The 22,692-nt window shown below is 42.6% G+C and overlaps 1 protein-coding gene across 4 annotated transcripts in view; it reads left to right on the top strand.

The window, feature by feature from the left end:
- CCDC88C (coiled-coil domain containing 88C) overlaps positions 1–22,692 on the top strand; it is a 569,522-nt gene that overhangs the window by 445,201 nt on the left and 101,629 nt on the right. For all 4 annotated transcript variants that reach the window (XR_003856192.1, XM_029597798.1, XM_029597797.1 and 1 more), the window contains exons 18-20: positions 3,628–3,792; positions 4,239–4,400; positions 15,284–15,561. Coding sequence is in view for 3 of the 4 variants with exons in the window: in XM_029597798.1 (XP_029453658.1) it covers positions 3,628–3,792; positions 4,239–4,400; positions 15,284–15,561 (605 nt within the window). In the remaining variant the exon portion in view is untranslated. The remainder of the gene's footprint in view (positions 1–3,627; positions 3,793–4,238; positions 4,401–15,283; positions 15,562–22,692) is intronic.

Here is a 22,692-nt window from a genome sequence, read left to right as displayed (position 1 = left end):
TTTCACTGTCCATCTCACCATCTTGACCAGGTGGACGGTAGTATACTCCTATCACTATAGTCTTCCCCGACACGCAAGGGATTTATACCCATAAGAATTCGATTATACATTTAGTCTCATGCAGGATGTTTAACCTGTTTGACTCTTTACTATCCCAGATATAAAGTGCCTCACCGCCTCCCGGGTGCTCCTCTCTGTCATTGCGATATAATTTGTACCCCGGTATAGCACTGTCCCATTGGTTATCCTCCTTCCACCATGTCTCTGAGGTGCCAATTAAGTCTGTCATCACTCACTGCTATATATTCTAATTCTCCCATCTTACTTAGACTTTTGGCATTAGTATACAAACATTTCGAAGTTTGTTTTTTATTTTATTTTCATTCTGCTTTTTAATTGATAGGGATAAGTTAGAATTTTTTAGCTCAGGTGAGTTTTTAGTTACACGCACTTGAACTACTTTTCTTATTATTGAAACCTCACTGTCTGGATGCCCTAATTCTAATGCATCATTAGTATCCTTTGAAGATACCTCCCTCCGAACCATGCGCTGCTAAGCGACTGTCTGCTTTCCCCTTTGCTCTAGTTTAAAATCTGCTCTATCTCCTTTTTAAAGGTTAGCGCCAGCGGTCTGGTTCCACCCTGGTTAAGGTGGAGCCCATCCCTTTGGAAGAGACTCCCCCTTCCCCAAAAAGTTCCCCAGTTCCTTACAAAACTGAATCCCTCTTCCTTTCACCATCATCTCATCCACGCATTGAGACTCCGGAGCTCTGCCTGCCTCTGGGGACCTGCGTGTGGAGCAGGGAGCATTTCGGAGAACGCTACCCTGGAGGTTCTGGATTTAAGCTTACAGAGCTCTGCTTCAGTTCTTCCCAAAGTCTTATGGATGGGTTCTATTAAGTAGTTTTGCAAAAAGGAGAATTTAAATAATGTTTTCTAATCATTGTTTTGTACTGTACTATATCTGTGTCGAGACAGTTAAACCTGTACACCGTTGTGATCTAGTAATTCTCACATGGAATGATGGTATGTAAAACATTCAAATATTGCTTCTGATTCCAGCTCAGAAAAAACAAATTCAGGAAAGACCCATGTATATAAGAAGCACACAGATTTAAGATAGCAAATGAAGGCTACACAGGCCTTGAATAGATCAGAGGTTAATGTTTTAATGGAGGGGGTGACATGGTGTCTAGGTCCCCTGTACCTTTAAAACACAGACATATGAAAATCAGTAACTTCTGAACCTCTGAAATAACTTGTGCTGTGCTACTGTTTCTATTTTTAAAAAAAATTTTCTCCTCTTTCACTATCTCTTCCATGGACCATGTGCAGCTGTTAGAATTGGGAAGATAGCCAGTGCTTTGTTAAGATAAGGAACAGATAAGGAATACCTTGAGTATTGATGTATTGTAACCTGGCAAAGCTCCCAGAGTTTGGGTCTTAATTGGCACAAAACTCTAGATAAAAATTCTTTTGACTTTTGAAATCAGTACAGACATGCCTACTGCAAGTAGTTTTTCAGTTATCTAGTCAATAGGAGTTTTAGATTCTAGATGCCTATGTCATTTTGACATTTCTTCACTTATGTATTGAAGTTAGAAATATGTAATCAGGTGCTCTTCTGCCATTAAAATAGATTAATGGTGATAGGAGCAAATCAAAGCACCCAGATAGCTTAATGAAGTACATATGATGTAACTATATCTAAGATGTTCTATATTTGTATATATCTAAGATGTTCTTTAATTTGTATAGTTAAATTCTCTTGACCATGTAACCTGACACATATATATCTATATATCTATATATATATATATATACATATAATTTTAGTAATTAAATACATGAGGTCAGGTGTCTCTGAGATAGTGTGACTTACCTGTATTGAAATAAAATTAGTACTTAAATTTTTGGGCTGTGAGTCCATGAATGGTCATACAAGAAAAAGAGCATATATACAGTGCAGTGTGGAAGCATGAGCCTGCTATGCTGTCCAGATTATGGCATTCCCAAGATCCTGGCAAACTTAGCTCATTGGTAAGAAACCATCTTTCATTTTTATTTTTCTGTATCTGTGATATGATTTGGTCAAATACTTTTCTCATGTAAAATAAAAATCATTCTTTAAGAATATATCTGAGTTATTGAGTGGCTCTGATCTCATAAACAATTAACTTAGCTCAAAATGATTCACCTCTAAGGAGCACTGATGTGTTAGACTTATGTGACATGGTATTCTAAGGTAAAGATGGTAATCTCTAAGGGAACTCCTTAGAGTTTCTATCAGAGCAGAACAGAGACACTCCTGCAAAACTTTTCCTCAGTTTTGTGCTGTAGTGATTGCATTTCCCTTCCTCCCAGGTCTCCAGTGCCTCAGTTCCATAATGTACCCAGATCTTGCTAGCCCCATTGGGCAAGAAACATGAACCTGAGCCTCTGGCATGACAGGTCTTTAAATGCTGTTATGATACACATACTGGGTAACCTTTTTTTCTTGACAAACTAAAAAAAAAAAAAAAAACCCTTTAAAAAAAAAAAAAATTAATAATATTAAGGTACTGAAGCGCTCATATTTTGTACTGTGTAGGACACATTGCTCCCAGTTTTCTGCTTCATTTCAAAGGGCTTCTTTTACAATGGCTTGCTTATTCTAAACTGAGCTAATGCTAATTTAAAGTCTTCGAGTTCATTCAAAAGTTGTGGTAATTTTTATTTCCAGTAACCCACATAATGGTTACTCAAAAGGGGGTTTCTTTAGATGTAATACTGGTGTTTAAGCTTAGGAGAGGCTGGAAGAGTTGTCTGTTTCATTCAATGGCTCTCTAGTATCCCTCTTCTGTGTATCATATTGACGGTGTAAAATACCAAGAGTAGATAGCTGAAAGAAAACTATAGAGCCTCATAGTGGTTGTGTCATAACTGTAGTATATCTTCCATGTATTTTCATGTCTTTAACATTTTTTAACAGTTTATTTTTAAAAGTCCATATTCAAAAGATTTGTCTGGATAACTTCATGAGTTAACCGCAACAAATCTTTGCAATTGAAAAATTTCTCCCTCTCTCTGTTTAACTTTTGTCCGCATAAATGATTACCTGCACAAAATTTAGCCAGATAAAAATAGGTAATATGGGGCATTCCTAGGACAGGGCTTAATTTTAGTCAAATAATGCTGATAGTGATATCTGGGTATGTCTGGTCTTGCCAGAAAGCTGTCATAACATGTATCCAAGTATGTTCTGCAGAATATCCAAGTAAAGATATTCAAGCAGCTTCACACAGATAACGTTTGTCTACCATCTTACTCAATATGGATCTCTATCTTGCTGTATTGTGAGGAGATACATCCTTATGGTTGCCCTCTTTGCATGGTACTCTGAAAATGTAAAATGAGTGTTTCACACTGTGGAACATTTGCTTTCCTGGAGGAGCAGAGAGGAATTTGGGTGCAGCTGTGTCAAGGGGAACGGTCTACAATCATGGCTAGGGAATAGTAGTTAACCATGTCCTTAGACACAACTTCATTAGGTGTTGAAAATAACAGACTCTTATGAAGAAACCAAAGAGAAGGAAGTGTATTACAAGCAAAACTATTTATTTTTTACTTTTTGTTTTCATTGTGCAGATAGCTCAGAAGCAAGAAGAGAAATGTTTTCAGAACCTATTTAAACACCCAGAAGAAAAAATTGATTCTAATTGCCAGATAAAGGAGAAATGGGAAAGTGGGCATAGAGAAACGACTGTAGAGCTGCTGAAACTGAAAGACCGAGCTATAGATTTGGAAAGGAATGTAAGTTTTCTTTGGTGGAATTTAAATGTTACTTTTGCGGGTAGACTACTTGGATGATTATCAGTGGAAGGTAAACTTTGAATTTTTAGCAGGAAATGAAGTTGCCTCTATAACTTACCTAATAGAGCCATCCATGAATGCATGAAACTGATTCCTGAGCAGATTTAGCATTGTGGTCTCTCGAGTCCAGCAGATAGCTGTTGATGTGAAAATGACTCTTAATCACAAATGAACATAGATTTATCAGAATAGCACTTGTCTTCGGTCCATGTACCTATTAGTGGCATCAGGCATCTGCTATACTCTTGATTGACTAATGTTGGTTAGAGGAAGACAAATGGAAACTCAGAAAAATTAGCATTGTCACCATCTTCCCTCTATGCACTCTAATAAAGGGTTCCCTACCCCATGAACATGTATGTGATCTCTATTTTCACTCCTCCCAGAATGCTGCCCTGCATGCCGAGAAGCAGTTGTTTAAAGAACAACTGAAGCATTTGGAGTCTCAGAATGCATCTCTGAATAACCAGATCCTGGCGCTGCAGAAACAGGTCATCATCCTTCAAGAACACAACACGGGTTTACAGGCCCAGACAGCCAAACTCCAGGTCAGAAAAAGTGTGCAGGTGGGCCAGCAATTGCCTGAGAAGAGATAAGAGGAATTAGGCAGAGTTATAGTATATTTTCAGAGATGCTTTTAGTGGGAGTATTGCTAGAGCAAAAATTAAGTATAAAATATTCATTTTAATCTGTTCTACTTCAGTATAACAACTGTAAAATGACTAATTTATTAATGATGTACAAAGCCAGTTACATGTGATACGTTTTTCTCTGTGGAGTGGGCAAGCAGAACTGAATTCATCAGATGGCACCAACACAGAACGTGCTGTCTGAGTTCAGAAAGATCTAGAAATCTTTTGGTCAAATACAGATATTTCTGCCTAGCTGCCACCACACAAGTCTATCATTTTTCTTCCATTGCATCAAAAGAAATGTCTCTCTGCTGCTTTATCATATTTTTCATTTTGTTTTACTTTTCATCATTTTATTATTTTCTTATCTGAATAATTTTTCATTGGAGGCTTTTGGTTAAGGATACTAACTGCCGCATCAAGCAAGTTACCCCCATGCTATTGTGTTTTCCCAGACCCTACAGTTCATGTCTTTGTTGGTTGCTGTCTGAATCCAATTCCTCCTTTCCTCTTTCTCCCTGCCATTGAAGCAGCGAGCAATGATGGAGTTGGCTCACATCTTGAAGTCTGTTTGCCAAGGGTAGTATCTGCCACACCAGCAAGATGCCCCACATGCCGTACCGGCTACCACTGGTTCAAACTCCACAAGAACCACCAGAAATCCAGGATGAAGCCTTTTATCGACTCCTTTTGCAAAGGTACCGAAATGTAATAGACAACTTACCATCTATTAGGCCAAGGACAACATCTGCAGATGTATTCATCGATAACCCACAGCCTGGTCCCTCAGGACTCCATGTCCCTCCTACACCAAGACCAAAATCACCTTCCAGAGAAGATTCAGAAGACTCCTGGGATGATGAACCCTCTCATTTTTCCTCAGAGGAGTTCATGTCTAATCCTTCTTCACCTGATCAGAGAAAGAAGTCACCCCCAGAAGATCTTTCCTTCTCATCCTTCATACAAAACATGTCTGACTCCATTCCATTTAAACTCACTGCAGAGGAAGACACAAGAGCACAAACCCTTGAGGTGCTACAGTTTGTGGATCCACCCAAACAAGTGCTAGCAGTGCCAGTACACGAAGTTTTACTGGATCTCCAAAAAAGAATCTGGGAACACCCAGCTTCTATACCTGCAGTAAATAAACGTGTAGATACCACCTACATAGTCCAGCCAGCTCCAGGCTACCACAAACAATTACCACACCAGTCTGTTGTGGAATCCGCACAGAAAAAATCTAAACGTGTGCGGCCACACTCCTCTATCCCACCAGGCAGGGAACACAGATTTCTAGACACTGGGTAAAAAGGTCTACCAGAGTTCTATGCTGAGTACCAAAATCTCTGCATATCAACTTTTCATCACTCAGTACCAGAGGAACCTCTGGAAACAGATGGAAGAATTCATCACCTCTTTACCCACCCAGTGTCAAGAGCCTGCACAAGCCATTATAGCAAAAGGTCTGGAAGCAGGCAAACGTGAAGTGAGAGCAGTTTATGATAATTTTGAAACTGCTTCCAGAACAGCAGCAGCTGGAATCACTGCTCGCAGATGGGCCTGGCTCAAAGCATCTGACCTCAGGATTGAGGTACAAGACAAACTTGTAGACCTACCCTGTCTTGGTGACAATCTCTTTGGGGACAAAATTCAAGAAGCTGTACAACAGCTTAAAGACCACACTGAGACATTACGTCAGCTGTCTCAAACCCCTCAAGAGCCTGCTACTCAGCCTTCTCATCGTCCTCCATGCAGGGATGTACGTCGTTCATATTATAGGCCACGCAGATACCCACACAATACTAGGGGTAGATCCAGCAGACCTACACAACGCTCCCAAGCCAGACAATCCAGGCCTGCTCGTCCACAACCTCCTGCACAGACAGGCCCTGCAACAGGCTTTTGAAGAAAACCCCAGAGAACAGACCCAACCTTGCAATCCCAAGCAAAATCTACCAGTAGGAGGAAGAATATCTCACTTTCACACAAATTGGCAAAACATAACATCAGATCAATGGGTACTTTCCATAGTCTCTCAAGGCTACAAACTAAATTTCACCTCAATTCCTCCAGAATTTCCACCAACACCCTGCCAGCAACAAAATTCTCAACTTCATCAATTACAAACAGAATTATCCTCCCTTCTGAGATCCAGGGCCATACAACCAGTGCCCTGGACACAGCAGGGCAGAGGATTCTACTCCCGATACTTCCTCATTCCAAAGAAAACCAGAGGTCTACGTCCCATCCTAGACCTCAGAAATCTCAACAAATTTCTAAAGAAAGAAAAGTTCAGGATGGTTTCTCTAGGCACCATGCTTCTACTTCTTCAAGCAAGAGATTGGCTTTGTTCTCTGGATCTTCAAGATGCTTATGCTCACATTCCAATATACCCTCCTCATCGCAAGTACCTGCGCTTCATGGTACACCATCAACATTACCAATACAGAGTACTACCATTCGGTCTAGCCTCTGCTCCCAGAGTCTTCACAAAATGTCTAGCGGTCATTGCAGGGCACTTACACAGAGAAGGTGTCCATGTTTTCCCATATCTAGACTGGCTCATAAAGAGCCCATCTCAACAAGGAGCAATAACTTCTCTCAACCGAACAATTGCTCTACTTCACTTCATGGGATTTCTCATCAATTATCAAAAATCCCATCTCACTCCAACTCATCTGCTTCAATTCATAGGAGCAGAGTTGAACACAGAGCTAGCAAAGGCCATTCTACCTATAGACCGTGCAGATGCCCTTATTCTACTAGCAAATTCCATTTCCTTACGGACACAAACCACAGCACATCAGTTTCTGATACTGCTGGGCCACATGGCCTCCACAGTTCATGTTACTCCTATGGCAAGGTTGGCCATGCGAGTTGCCCAATGGACTTTAAGATCACAGTGGATTCAAGCCATTCAACCACTTCACTATCCAATTCAAGTAACCCACCAACTAAGATCATCTCTACTTTGGTGGACCAACAAAGACAACTTGTGCAAAGGCCTATCTTTCCAACAACCAGTCCCAGAGATTACTTTAACTACAGATGCATCCACCCTGGGATGGGGAGCTCATGTAGACAATCTCCACACTCAAGGGACTTGGATAAAACTCGAAGCAACATATCAAATCAATTTTCTGGAACTTCGAGCGATACGTTATGCACTGCATGCGTTCCAGGACTGCCTTTCACACAAGACTGTTCTCATTCAAACAGACAACACAGTAGCCATGTGGTACATCAACAAACAGGGAGGTATGGGCTCGTATCTCCTTTGTCAAGAAGCTGCACAGATTTGGGGCTGGGCCCTAAACCACTCAATGTTCCTACGAGTCACTTATCTGGCAGGCATCCACAATGTAGTGGCAGACCGACTCAGTTGTCAATTCCAACCACACGAATGGTCCCTGGATCCTGCAATAGCAACCAGGATATTTCAACGTTGGGGTCAACCAACAATAGACCTCTTTTTGTGTCACATCTGAATCACAAAGTGGACAAGTTCTGTTCTCTGCACAAACAGGACAACCAGCCAGCCAAGGATGCCTTTGCTCGCCCTTGGAACTCAGGCCTACTATACGCATATCCTCCAATACCGCTCATAACCAAAACTCTAGTGAAGCTACAACAGGACAAGGGGACCATGATACTCATAGCCCCATATTGGCCTCGACAAGTATGGTTTCCCACACTCCTAGACCAGCAGCAGATGCAGGGCTCCTTGGCGCTCCCCGTGCCACCATCATCGGCAGAAACAGCAGGAGGCTGGCAGCACTGCTCCTGCAGGGATGGCCTCTGTCTGATGCATGCACTTGGCTCCTTCCCCCCAGTTATAGGAGCCACGGCAGGAAGTCATTCTAAGCTCCCAGGAACCACTTCCTGTCCAGGACTATTTAAGGAGGCCTTTGAGGGCTCCACAGTGCCTTGCAATAGGTCCAGTTTGGTGTGTCTTCTGCCTTGCTTGCCTGTCTTTGATTCTGCTTCGGATATTGGACTTTGCCTTGCCTGCTGCCTGCCTTTGACCCTGGACTGTCTTTAATTCTTCCATACTATCTGCCTAGCCACTGCTCCACTGGCACGACCTCATCACCTGGTTACCGTCCCTGAGGTCCATCTCCCACCAATGAGGAACTGTGGTAAGCCCTTTAAACATCTTATTGTTGTTGTCCAAGGGTTCACAGATTCATTGAATAATAAGATCCCTGGAAAAGGGTGTAGTGTCTAGTGACTGGAGAAGAGCGGTGGTGGTCCCACTTCACAAGAGTGGGAGCAGAGAAGAGGCTGGAAACTACAGGCCAGTCAGCATTCCCTCAGTGGTGGGAAAATTAATGGAGACTCTGCTGAAGGAAAGGATAGTGAACTATCTACAATCCAGTGGGTTGCTCGATGAGAAGCAGCATGGATTCACCAGGGGAAGGTCCTGTCAGATGAATCTAATTTATTTCTTTGGGTGACTAGAGAACTGGATCAGGGAAGAGCGCTCGATGTAATTTACTTGGATTTTAGTAAAGCTTTTGATACTGTCCCACATAGAAGACTCATCAACAAAATGAGAAGCTTGGGAGTCAGCTCCAAGGTGTTTGATGTGGATTACAAACTGGTTGACGGATAGAAGACAACGGGTGATGGTAAATGGAACCTACTCTGAAGAGAGAATGGTGTTAAGAGGAGTGCCACAGGGATCGGTGTTGGGACCGGTTCTGTTCAACATCTTTGAGAGCGACATTGCGGAAGGGATTGAAAGTAAACTTTGTCTATTTGCGGATGATACTAAGATCTGCAACAGAGTGGACACGTCGGAAGAAGTACAGAGAATGAGACAGGATTTAAGGAAGCTGGAAGAGTGGTCGAAGATATGGCAGCTGGGATTCAGTGCCAAGAAATGCAGTGTCATGCATCTGGGGTGTGGTAATCCAAAAGAACTATATGCATTGGGGGGGTGAAGGGCTGATGTGCACGGAGCAGGAGAGAGATCTTGGGGTGATAGTGTCTAACGACTTGAAGTTGACGAAGTACTGTGACACGGCAATAGCCAAAGCCAGAAGAATGCTGGGCTGCATAGAGAGAGGAATATGTAGTAAGAAAAGGGAAGTGATAATCCCCTTGTACAGGTCCTTGGTGAGCCTCACCTGAAGTACTGTGTTCAGTTCTGGAGACAGTATCTCAAAGGAGACAGACAGGATGGAGGCGTTCTAGAGAAGGGTGACCAAAATGGTGGGTGGTCTCCATCGAATGACTTATGAGGAGAGGTTGAAGAACCTGAATATGTATACCCTGGAGGAGAGGAGGAGCAGGGATGATATGATACAGATCTTCAGATACTTGAAAGGTTTTAATGATCCATGGTAGTCAACAAACCTTTTCCATTGGAAGCAATTTAGTAGAACTAGGGGGTCACAATTTGAAACTCCAGGAAGGAAGACTTAGAACCAATGTCAGGAAATATTTCTTCACTGAGAGGGTGAGGATGCCTGGAATGCCCTTCCGGAGGAAGTGGTGAATACTAAAACTGTGAAGGATTTCAAAGGGCATGGGATAAACACTGTGGATCCCTAAAGGCTAGAGGATGGGAATAAATAAATAAAGCTTAACCTGCACGGAGCAGCTGTTGCTACCTTGGAAGCTTGCTGGGCAGACTAGATGGACCATTTTGGTCTTTTTCTGTGTTATATGTTTGTAGACCCTGGATTGGGGTGAGAGCTGACTCCACCCACAGGGAGGAGCCCTGTGGGGACTCACCATGATGGGCGTGGCCTTAGCTGAGACAGACACAACAGCAATAGACTTTATTATATTGGAAATGTAGAAGATCCCACCAAGTGGGATAGATAGACACAGTCCAGAGATATGTGTGGCTTGTAGATGATATCCCTGGTAGTGGTCCGCGGAGCGGGGTACGTCGGGGAATTCCCTCCTTCGCTGGAACCTCCTGTATTGATCCAGTAGTGGCCCGCAGCGAGGGGTACACCGAGGATCACAGGAGAATGTTGAGAGTAGAGCAGGAGGTCAGCGGAGCTGAAGAGCAGATGGTACTCACTCTGGAGTGTGCAAGGAAGGTTGCTGAGGCGATCATGGTAATGGCCCGAGGCACAGGGTACACCGGAGGTTCCGTCAGCAGAAGGTAGCGAAGTCAAAAGGCTGAACCAGATAAGCCCCGAGTAGGAGTAGAGAGATTTCAGACAGGAGGGCCCTCCGAGGAGCAGATAGCCAGAACGGGACAAGGCCCCCGAGGAGCGGGTACCTAAAGCGTTCAAGTCTCTGGTCAGGAATGAGTTCGGTGTAGCGAAGCAAGCGTCTCCGAAGGAGTGGAATACAGCAGGAAGTAAGTCCTTTCTAACTCATAGGTAGCTCAAACTGGCTAGCTCAAATACATGCAGACAGATGACGACATTTATTTATTTATTTATTTATTTGTTACTTTTCTATACCGAAGTTCAAATAAGAGTTAATTATCACTCCGGTTTACATTGCAACCATAAACAGACAGTGACAAAAAATTGTCTTACATAGAACAGGAGGAGAAAAAAACTTGGATACAACTTAAGCAAGGGGAAAATATAACGTATCAAACTGGTAAGAACTGAAAGAATTGGCTTTTTGGGGTAAAAAGGAAATCCGAGGGAGGGGGTTGGAAGGGGGGGGGGTGTAATGGAAGCAGGAGGAGGAGGAGACGCCCCCGAGGTTCCCGCCATGATATGTATAAGATGGGGCCTGGCGCGCACGCGCCTTAGGTAATACCCGATTCAAGATGGCGGACGAAATTGCCCACACCGTCCCAGGAACGCTGAGGAGAGTGGCATGAAGAGGCAGAGGTTGCCAATTGTCCGAGAATTACTGGTGCAGGCAAAAAGGAGGTGAGAAACAGAGGTCGCAGCCGTCTGCGACCGGGCACAACATTCTGCCATCTCTACTTTCACATCCTCTTGTAATTCTCATCCCAGTCACAAATAGTTCTCTCTCAAGTCTACCTCATGGAATGAGACAGAGTACCACTTCCAATCCCCAGTAGCTATGTATCAAGTCATATGTTGTTATGGCAGTGATCTTAAATGTCTTCTAATTTTGTCTAAACGCATATGGGAGTTGGACAAACATCTACCAATATCCCAGATGAGCTGAAAGAAACAGTCTTCCAAGGAGACTCTGATGAACATGCTCTTCACTGACTCAGTGCTTTGGCGATTGTGCTTTGTTCCTCTAACCCAGAATCTGGACTTAATGAGAAATGTTGTTGCTTACTGGAAGAATTAGTATATTCCCATTTGTCTAGACCGAATACCTGATTCAGTAGAACACTGACCACTCAATTTCCCTATTTAGTCCATGAGAAAATAAATTGCTATTCCTTTTGAATAAGTTTGAGGTTATGATCACCCCCTCTTGGTGATTGAGGGATCTGTAATAATTCTGCAGCAGCTCTGAGATGTTCTATATGGTGTGCTGCTGTCTGCCTCTTTCTGTGTCCTTATACAACTCAAGTGTTCTTGCACATGTATCTTAAGTTTACGCATGGTTTACGCATGGTTTTCCCGATGTATACTAAGTTGCATGGGCACCAGAGTGAATAGATTATATCCGAAATGCAAGAAAGATATTGACTAAAGTAAAAAGGACATCGTCCCAGAATCTGGAGGGGCTGCCCTTGAAATATGAGTGTGCAAACGCTACATTGTCACCATTGGACACCATAGATTCAGCTAATCTCTCTCAACTCTCTTGGGGGGGTGACAACTAGGCATGTACCATCATATCCTATAGATTTCTGTAAGAGCAAAAATTGGTAGCTCTTGGAAAACAGGATGGATCTGTAATAAAGGCCAGTATCAGATGATGCTGGTTTTAATTCACTGTGTGTGAGGTGTGACAGGTAATACACATATTACTTTGTCTTCTTTGTGTAGATCTGCTGTTTCAAGTAAAAGATCTAGCCCTTTTGTAAGTTCTTCTGATGACCCCAAGTGGGTACCCTCTTTGAATAAACCGTGATTTCATATCCTTGGCCTTATCTTGGAATTCTTCTAATGTGGAACATACTCGTCTTAAGCGCAAAAACTGCCCTACCAGGAGGTTTCTTGCAAGTGTTTAGGATGAAAAGAGAAATCGTGTAATACCATATTACGATCTGTCATCTTGCAAAAGATTGAAAATTGACACATTCCATTGACTAAAGAAATTTTAATATCTAAAAAGGCCACGCTCTCTCTACTATGATGGAAAGTAAATTGAAGGTGTGGAATTGCGGGTGTTCAACCAACCTATGAATTGTTGGAGCACCTCCTCTGTACTGTGCCATATCATGAGGATGTCATCTATATGATATTTCCAGAGGTGTATGTGTTTATTGAAAGGGTTGACAGACAACCACTTCTTTTCAAATGCTGCCTCGATCAGGTTGGCCAAGTCTGGGGCCATAGTGGCCCCCATAGTAGTCCCCTTAATTTGCTGGTAGAATTGTCCCTGAAAAATGAAGTAATTCTGCTGTAATGCGATGGACATCAATTGTAATATGAACTCTTTTGGGACCCTGCCATGTTATTCATCTGTGGATAGAATTTGATCTACTATCTCTAATGCTTCCTGTTGGGGGATGTTAGTGTATAGTGCTGTAATGTCGATAGTGACTAAAAATACATCAAACTCAAGGTGCTGATAGTCCTGTAAAATGGTGATTAAATGGGCCGAATTACATATATAGGAGAGGATACGGGGGATATATTTCCTTAAGAATATATCTAAAAACTGTGAGAGTGGCTCTAGTAAAGATCCTTTGGAGGATACTATGGGGCGGCCCGGTGGAGAGGTCAAAGATTTATGTACCTTAGGAACTAAAAAGGCAGGGCAAACTGGATGGGAAACCTTGCGAAAGTTGCTTTCTTTCACTGTGATCCAGCCTGCTTACTGGGCCTCCTCAACCAGAGGGTCAAGCATATCTTTTATACATTTTGTGGGATCTCCAGAGAGTTTTAAATAAAATGTCTCATTTAATTCTTTCTGCTTCTGCTACGTATTCCACCAGATTTTGTACCACGACTCAACCACCTTTATCCGTGGGTTTAATAATAAGAGATCGATCATGGTGTAACTCCTGGAGAGCTTGATGTTCCTCTTTAATCAAAATACTATGCGACTTGCAAGCTGCTGGCCTTGACTTGAAACTATCTCTCCTGACTAGTTCTGAAAACGGGTGAATAACAGGATCTATAGTACCTGATGGCATCCACCTCGATGGATGGGACAACAAAGAGATTTCTGTGGACTCTGGTTGTGAAGAAAAGAAAAGCCTCAATCACAATTGTCTAATAAATCTGTGTGAAAATTTCTTCCCTTCAAATGCCAAATAGGAATTTATGGGTGCAAAAGAAAGTCCTTTATTTAAGTGTCTCTTGTGCAGATATGAGAGATGTCAGAGCCAAATTAATGACCCCTGTTTCCAGATGCTGATGTTACTCTATCATCGATTTCTTGCTTCTCTTGTCCTCGTATAAGGACGCCATCCTCCTAATCCTCCCTCCTCTTGACGTCTGGTATCCCTGGATGGATGTCCTGTATCTAAAAATGATAGATTATTTTGCGGCATGGTGGAGGAAGCTCCTACAATGTCTGTACTAAAGCAGTGTCTGGAGGAATCCTCACCAGAATAATCATCTGAGGACCCTGCAAAGTTGACTTCCTTGTTTCTTAATTTTCTGCAACTCTATCCAAGTAAAGGACAGTTCAACTTCCTCATGAGTCTGTATTTATGGAGTCTATCTTGAAAAGAGTGCAGAGATCCAAAATATATTCCAATACATCTCCTGGAAAGGATGCAGAATTGCAAGATTCTAAAGGGGGAAAATTGTTTCAATCAGTAACATTAGAGTAGGATTTCAGCCTACTAGTTCCAGATGGTTCAATATCGTGTCTTAGAAAAGATAAAATGCCTCATCTTGCCTGTCATCAGACTTGCAAGACCAGTTTACCATGCACATAAATGAAGCTGAAGAATGTGTCAAAGATATTTTAAGAGCTGCTTATGCTATATTTGAATCTGGGTCAAGATCCTCTGACATAGTCAAAGGAGCCAGAAGACTAGCTTGGCTAAGAGCATCAAATCTTTAAGAGGACGTACATCATAAATTGGCAGATGCCCTCCCCTCCCCATCAACAGCGATCAGGACAATTAGCTATTTGCTCCCCATTATCTGCCTCCACTTCTGCCTCTTCCTTATTGACCCCGCAGGGCCGCCACCTCAGCTTGTTAGGCCTGAGGCTAGGGCCAGGATCAAGAGACAATGATGGGTGTGAGGAAGAGCAGCAGCTGCTGTACCATGCCTGCTGGCTCAGGGCAGCCTGCAGATTGCTTGCATTGGTGGTGGCAGAATACTCCGCTCAGCTACTATTCAGTGCTATGCTGCAGGTTGTCAGCCCTGTTCTAGTTGAAGAGGTCATGATATGAGGCTTAAAAGGGGGAGGATGGAGGCTCAGGAGTTACATTAGGAAATATTTATTAATGGAAAGGAATGAGGATGCATGGAACAACCTCTCCCATGGAGATGGAGGCAAAAACAGTAAAAGAATTCAAGAAAGCATGGGATAATCACAGACAATCCCTGCTAGCCGAGAAGTGAAAGGAAAACCAGAGATCAAATGTAATATATGGCACTGCAAAAGGATGCAAATTCAAAAGACTAAATGGATCTTTATGATCCTTATCTGCTGTCATATTCTGTATCTATATTTGTGCATATTACATTATATAAAGTATGTAGATATGTATATGTATGCATAAACAAACATTTTCATATGTATGACTGCAGGTAGAAAATTCTGCAATTAACTCTCAAAGTGCTTCACTCATGGCCCAGAATGCTCTATTGCAAAACCAGCAGATAAGTATGGAGAGCCAGCAGGAGAGCCTTCTGAAGGAGAAAGAGGAAATAAATGTGAGGTATGAGTCTTTGCGGCAAGACCACGAACGCCTGAGCTTGCTTCATGATCGGCAATATGCTGAATACGAACAGCTGATGAACCAGCACAGCAGCCTGAAGACACTGCACAAAAACCTGGAGCTGGAGCACAAGGCTCTAGAGGAAAGGTAAACATGAATCTATGTAATGCTTCCATGTACAAAGCTAAGCTTATCTGATGCTGTTTGACTCTGTACAGATTTGCATTTGCTAAGTACTAATAAAACCTCAGCAACTGAAACAGTAAGAAGAATGTAATTTTTCAAAGTAGGGAAGACTCCCTTTTTCACCAGACATTGGGTACTATCTAGCTTTAGCAGTCAGGCCTGACGTGAGGGCTGCTGGTGTAGATGTATTGCTAGTAATGAACACTTTCTCCAAATATTTATCTTTGTCTTAGATGTGGATTTATGTTTGTCATAGATGTGGATTTGAAAGACGGGAGTATTTTAAAAATTTCCCTTATCTGTCTGTCCGCCTGTTTTAAAAGCTTTTCATTTTGCCTTTGTATTTTCTGATGAAAGCTTTAGATTCATGAGGGATCTCTGTTTTATCAGTAGAAATTATTGCAGGTTTTAAATAGAATTAATTTTAAATTTTGTTGTTTATGCATTGTCTGGTCATACTTTTGTACTTTTTAAGATATGTGTAACATCAATTTGAAAATATGGTCCTGGTAAATACAATAATAAGTACTTTCTAAACCAGTGTTAGGTAAATATTATGCCACTGTAAATTAGAATATAAATAAGAGTATATAAATTCTGCCCTGCATTGTCTGCATACTGTATTTATCATTTAAGCAACAAGGCATAAGAGTTTACTTGTTGATGAATATCAATTTACTTTGAGTACTTTCAACTTTCCCAAACCCAGCACCTGCTCTTTGAGCCAGCAGGAGCTAGCAGTGCTGTAAAGAAAGTTTGAGATCAGTTCTGAGTATCCCTATTTATGAAAAAAAGTAAAGGGGAAGCCAGAAATCAGCTGGGATATATAGAATTGTATCAGAAAGTATATTATAGAAACATAGAAACATAGAAATGATGGCAGAAGAAGACCAAATGGCCCATCCAGTCTGCCCAGCAAGCTTCACACATTTTTTCTCTCATACTTATCTGTTTCTCTTAGCTCTTGGTTCTATTTCCCTTCCACCCCCACCTTTAATGTAGAGAGCAGTGATGGAGCTGCATCCAAGTGAAATATCTAGCTTGATTAGTTAGGGGTAGTAGCCGCCGCAATAAGCAAGCTACACCCATGCTTATTTGTTTTACCCAGACTATGTTATACAGCCCTTATTGGTTGTTTTTCTTCTCCCCTGCCGTTGAATATTGGACCAACAAGATTGATCTTGCAATCCTTATCTACTACCATATTGTATGTTTCTATGTTTACAGCTCATAGAAGGGAGGGAGTCTTGGCCATTGATTAAAAATTGCATCTACTGGCGCATACACGTATGTACTGGATTCTAGAGAAAACAATCTCTGCCTCTTAGCCAGAGGACAGTCATTGCAATGGCTGAGGGAGAGGAGTTAAAATAGTCTCATGGTAGTGTAGTTGGAACAGGTGACTGGAAGCCCAAAAGCATGAGAGAAATTCTGTTGACCAAAACAATGTGACTTCAGCCACATTGAGACATGCTCATAATCCATTGCAGCACATATGTTATAAGACCCTTCTGCGAGTGAGTATAATTTTCTTTTTTAACCTGTGTTCCCTCTAAGTTGCACACAGCTTCTGTTTCTGTACACACTTGTTGCAAATTCACTGATATTGCAAGAAGAGCCTGCGCTTTTCTGAGGCAATCGCACATGAAGTACATGGCTGGTTAAGGAGGAGAGGAAACAGGCACTACACTGAAGAGAGAGAGTGGTATAGTGAAATATGGCTATTGCTGATTTGCCAGCCCTGCCCCCACTCTCTTCCTTCCTCCCCCCACCACCTCAAATTCTGCTATTGGCCTGGAGATAAATTAACAGGCCAATGCAGTACAGTGCACGGTTTAACCTGTAGTTAGACGTGGATTTTGGACGCGTGTCCACAACCCCTTATTCTATAAGGGGATTAGCGTGTCCACCCCACCCCCAGGAAACAAATAGCGCTCATCACTAGCAAATGCATGTTGATGAGGTTATTAACTATTCTCCCCCGATTAAAAAAAAAAAAAAAAAAGAAGAAATGGGCGCCCGACGCACACATTTTTACCCTCAGAAATTAATGCCTGCCCAGAGCAGGTACTCATTTCTGATCAGCCCAAAAAATGGCAGTATTAAGTCTGAAGAACAAAGGATGAGAATGTTGAAAAAAAAAATTAAAATGTGTGCCAGTGGTCAGGTTAAGAAAAGGTACGCTCAATTAACAAGCAACCATTTTCTTTAACCCATGGTTGAGCGTCCATTTTCCTAACTGGCTGACAGCCACCTCTCCTGGGTACCTGCTGCCAAAGAGGCTCTAGGGGCGCACATTTGTCCCTAGCACCTCCTTTTTAGTGCGACCTCTCATTTAAATATTCGATCATGCACCCAGGATAGGTGGCTGGGCGCACATTAGGAAAGCGGGCGCTCAACCCCGTTTTCCGTGCAGATTTATTGGATCGGCTTGTATGTGGCTATACTTGACGTTAGTCTACCTCTCTCCACCCTTACCAGTTGGAGCCAGCAGTAAAAGGAGGTGAGCAGTGGAGCCTATGCTATATCCTCTTATTCTGCTACCTGGAGTCAGAGGGTCATGCTCTATTCAAAACCCAATACTCCGGCTATGGCCAGGAAGAGGAGAAGGTATCCAGAGGCACCACCACTATCATATTGCTGGCTCTGATCAGCAATGCAATGGCTGAGTTTGAAAAGAAGGAACCGATTGAGAGGGGAGGTTGGCTGAAGTAGGGGGAAATCTAGGGGATTTCAGAAATGGGGATCAGCTAGATAGAGAGTTTAGATTCAGGACTGGGGTGAGATGTAACAGTGAGAAGGGGCTGGAGCAACTTAATAGAGAGCAAAGAAGGGTGAGAAAATGTCAGAATAAGACTATTTTTTTATTTTAAAAAAGTAAATATGGTAATATAGTAACATAGGAAATAACAGAAAGACAGTCTGTCCAGCAATTTGCTTAGGGTAAAATTGCTGCCTCATAAAGGTTACCTCCATGCCTTCTGTTAAGGGTAGTAACTACCACTTCATGCAGGTTACCCTAGTTAATACAGGTTTCCCTATTTCTTCATTTCCTTCCTCTAGCCATGTTCTTTTGAGTTCAATTACCATTTTCATCTTTACTACCTCTTTTGGGAGGGCATTCCATGCATCCACCACCCTTTCAAGATCTAGGGGTCCAAATCAATGAAAATTTAACTATGAAAGCCCACATAAGCAAACTGATTAGATCTGGTTTTCACAAGCTGCGAATTGTAAGCCAATTGAAACCTCTACTAAGCAAGTCTTATTTCAGAGCAGTTTTAAAATCTCTCATTTTCTCAAACCTTGATTACTGTAATTCATTATTTCTAGGTCTCCCATCTTGTTACTTAAAACCCCTGCAGCTACTGCAAAATGCCACTGCCAGACTATTGACTGGAACAAGAAAATTTGACCACATCACCCCAATTCTGTTGGCTCTGCATTGGCTTCCAGTACAATCAAGAATACATTTCCTTCTCCCTTCCCCTTTTCTTCAAGGCATAATTCATTTTGTTGTAAGTTTTGTTAAAATTAGCTACCTAGGTAGCTATATTCCATTTTATGTATTTTTATTTTCTAATCTATTTTATTTCGTTGATTTTATATTTCTTTGTAAACCATTTTGATAAAATTTTATTTTTAAAAACGGTATATAAATACTTTTAAATAAATAAATAAAATTATAAAGTTCTAACTATTATATTCAACAACATTAACCTGAACAACATGAATAACATGAACCTGAACAACGATTTACTTGGAATAACATTTAAACCTTACATCCCCCCGCAAACTCTCAGATCACTGAACAAAGTCCTACTAGAAATCCCAAATTTAAGACTCTCATCTAACACTAACCAGAGTTGGTTAGTGTTAGATGAGAGATGGTTAGATTTTGCTGGCCCAAAACTATGGAATTCCAATCCTGAAGAACTCTGAGCATTAATAGATAATAAGAAATTCAAAAGCGACTTAAAAACTTGGATATTCAAAAATGCCTTCTACTTAACTGAATTACCCAGTTACCCATGACTCAGATATCCTTACTATTATCTTATACAAAATCACCCTTCTTGCTAACACCTTTAATCCCACTCTGTTCCTGTGTTCGAAATCTACCATTGTATTACTTCTGTTTCTATGAAGGTCTATCCACATTGTAACACTAATTTTATTTATGAATGTTTTATGAATGTTATGAACTAGTGATTCTCACATGGAATGACGGTATATAAAACATAATAAATATTTCCTGATGATGTTCCTGAGTCTACCCCCTTGGAGCTTCATATTATATTCTGTATTTTCCCGTTGATAGCAGGGCTGAATTAGCCATGCTGCATGGGAACAGTTATTCAGGGCCCGGGAGGCGGAGCTTCTTCAAGCAGAGTTTAAAGTTTTTGGTCTCTGCGGTTGCGTGTGTGTACACGCACAGGAAAGTAACAGATTCTCCTCAGTCTGTTTTTTTCCACGCTCGGGATCGCGCGCAGAGCTTTTTTCTCCTCAGTGTGTTTTTTATATCTTAGTGAGAAATGTCCAAAAAACAGAGCAGACGGTCCGGATTTAAGCCCTGTCCATGTGGAAAGATCATGTCTATCACCAATGGACATGATCAGTGTTACCGCTGCCTCGGGCCCAACCACAATCAAGGTAACTGCGAATATTGTGCTCGCATGTCGCAGAGGGCCCAGAGGCAGCGTGCTCATAAGATGAAAACTCTTCAGAGTGGTGCAGGGGTCCCCCATACCCCTCCTTCAGAGGCGCACTCTTCGCCAGGGCCATCGAAGCATCAGACCCCATCCGTGAACAGGGCCTCATCATGGGACCCCAAAACCTCCAGGCCTGGAGGTACGATGGGACCTGTGAGTACAAAACAGTCCCATGAAAGACATGCACCTCGAAGCAGAGACCAGGGATCTGGTCCACTCAAAACTCCAGTGCCAGCACCAAACTCCGCAGACAGCATCGAGATCCGAGCGCATCGCTTTCGGCGCGGAGCCTAACGCATCCAAAAACAAAACATCATGGATTGACGCCAACTCATCCAGCACAGACGACTCACTAAGCATCGAAGTCGGTGCGCCTGGGGCAGATCCCCACCCAGTCAGGACCAAAGCCAGCGCACCCGGTGCAAAAGCCGGCGCAAACAGTCCATCGAGCACCAAAACCGACGCACCGATCGCAAAAATTGACTCACTTGACGCAAAAACCAGGACATTCGTCCCAGAGTGGATCTCATTCGAAGCACTCCACCTCATTTGAGACGACACCGGCGCACACCCATAAATCCCTGTCACCAACGGCAAGGGATAGAGATGAGGCTCCTAAACGTCGATGACTTTCACCGACCGAGGGCACCAGCAGTCGTAAGAGACATGGGGCGCATTCTGGTAAACGTCACCACAGCTGTGTCCACCATTCCAAACACAGGTATGAACATGGGGGCAAGACGACTTGTAGGTCTGGACCAAGTCTCTCGGAATCCAGCTCTTCGCACCATGAGTGTGCATCAAGAGCTACCTCCACCTCGGAGGCCAACGTAGTGCGGATACCATCTTCCGCAGCCTCCTCTTCTTCTCACAGCCTATCTGGGCAATCAGCACGATTACGTTCAAGACCTGGGGACGAGGATCTCTTACAACAATCCACTAAAAAGAGGAGACATGAGAAACATGCCTGACCCAAGGGACCAGCATTACTACACTCGGACCCTGACTTACTGGCAGCAGTACCATCTCAATCACAACCTACTCAACCACAAATGCCGCCTCAGGCACAGCAAGCATTTTTCTCTTTGTCACAGGTATTCAGGAATTTTTGAGAACCTTCAATCCTCATTCAATTTACCTCATGATTCCCCTTCCAGTTATCCTGAACTACCGCAGGCCTCCAGAGAACCGTCAGAGCCCTCAGTCACCAGCCCTACTCCTGCCTAATTCACCAGCTCACAGACCTCCATCGCCCGGGGACCTGCCTTCCCCTCAATCTTCAGCAAGCTCTTCTACCGGGTATCTGTCTGACCCGCCGGAACAGCCACAAGAGCCATATTCACCATCCGAAGACTTGACCTATCTGAAATTTCTGGATAAATTGGGGGTGATACTACATTTGGACGTACAGAAACTTCCCGACCCCAGAGCTGAAACACTGGCACTTTTAAAAAAAAATCTTCGATGCTCCAGGGGAACCAGCATCTCTTCCCCTACAAGAGGTGTTGCACAGCATGCTTCAGAAGTCTTGGGAAACTCCTCACTCACTTTTGGCCATCTCAAGGAAAAACGATCTCAAATTCCATATGCGTATGTCGTCACATTATACCTTACCGCAATTGCCACATGCGTCCATAAGAACATAAGAACATAAGAAATTGCCATGCTGGGTCAAACCAAGGGTCCATCAAGCCCAGCATCCTGTTTCCAACAGAGGCCAAACCAGGCCACAAGAACCTGGCAATTACCCAAACACCTAGAAGATCCCATGCTACTGATGCAATTAATAGCAGTGACTATTCCCTAAGTAAACTTGATTAATAGCAGTTAATGGACTTCTCTTCCAAGAACTTATCCAAACCTTTTTTGAACCCAGCTACACTAACTGCACTAACCACATCCTCTGGCAACAAATTCCAGAGATTTATTGTGCGTTGAGTGAAAAAGAATTTTCTCCGATTAGTCTTAAATGTGCTACTTGCTAACTTCATGGAATGCCCCCCTAGTCCTTCTATTATTCGAAAGTGTAAATAACCGAGTCACATCTACTCGTTCAAGACCTCTCATGATCTTAAAGACCTCTATGATATCCCCCCTCAGCCGTCTCTTCTCCAAGCTGAACAGCCCTAACCTCTTCAGCCTTTCCTCATAGGGGAGCTGTTCCATCCCCTTTATCATTTTGGTTGCCCTTCTCTGTACCTTCTCCATTGCAACTATATCTTTTTTGAGATACGGCGACCAGAATTGTACACAGTATTCAAGGTGTGGTCTCACCATGGAGCGATATAGAGGCATTATGACATTTTCCGTTTTATTAACCATTCCCTTCCTAATAATTCCTAACATTTTATTTGCTTTTTTGACTGCTGCAGCACACTGA

This window comes from Rhinatrema bivittatum, chromosome 4 (genome assembly GCF_901001135.1).
Source record: "Rhinatrema bivittatum chromosome 4, aRhiBiv1.1, whole genome shotgun sequence".
Classification (NCBI taxonomy): Eukaryota; Metazoa; Chordata; class Amphibia; order Gymnophiona; family Rhinatrematidae; genus Rhinatrema; species Rhinatrema bivittatum.
This window is presented reverse-complemented; position numbering and strand designations above follow the sequence as displayed.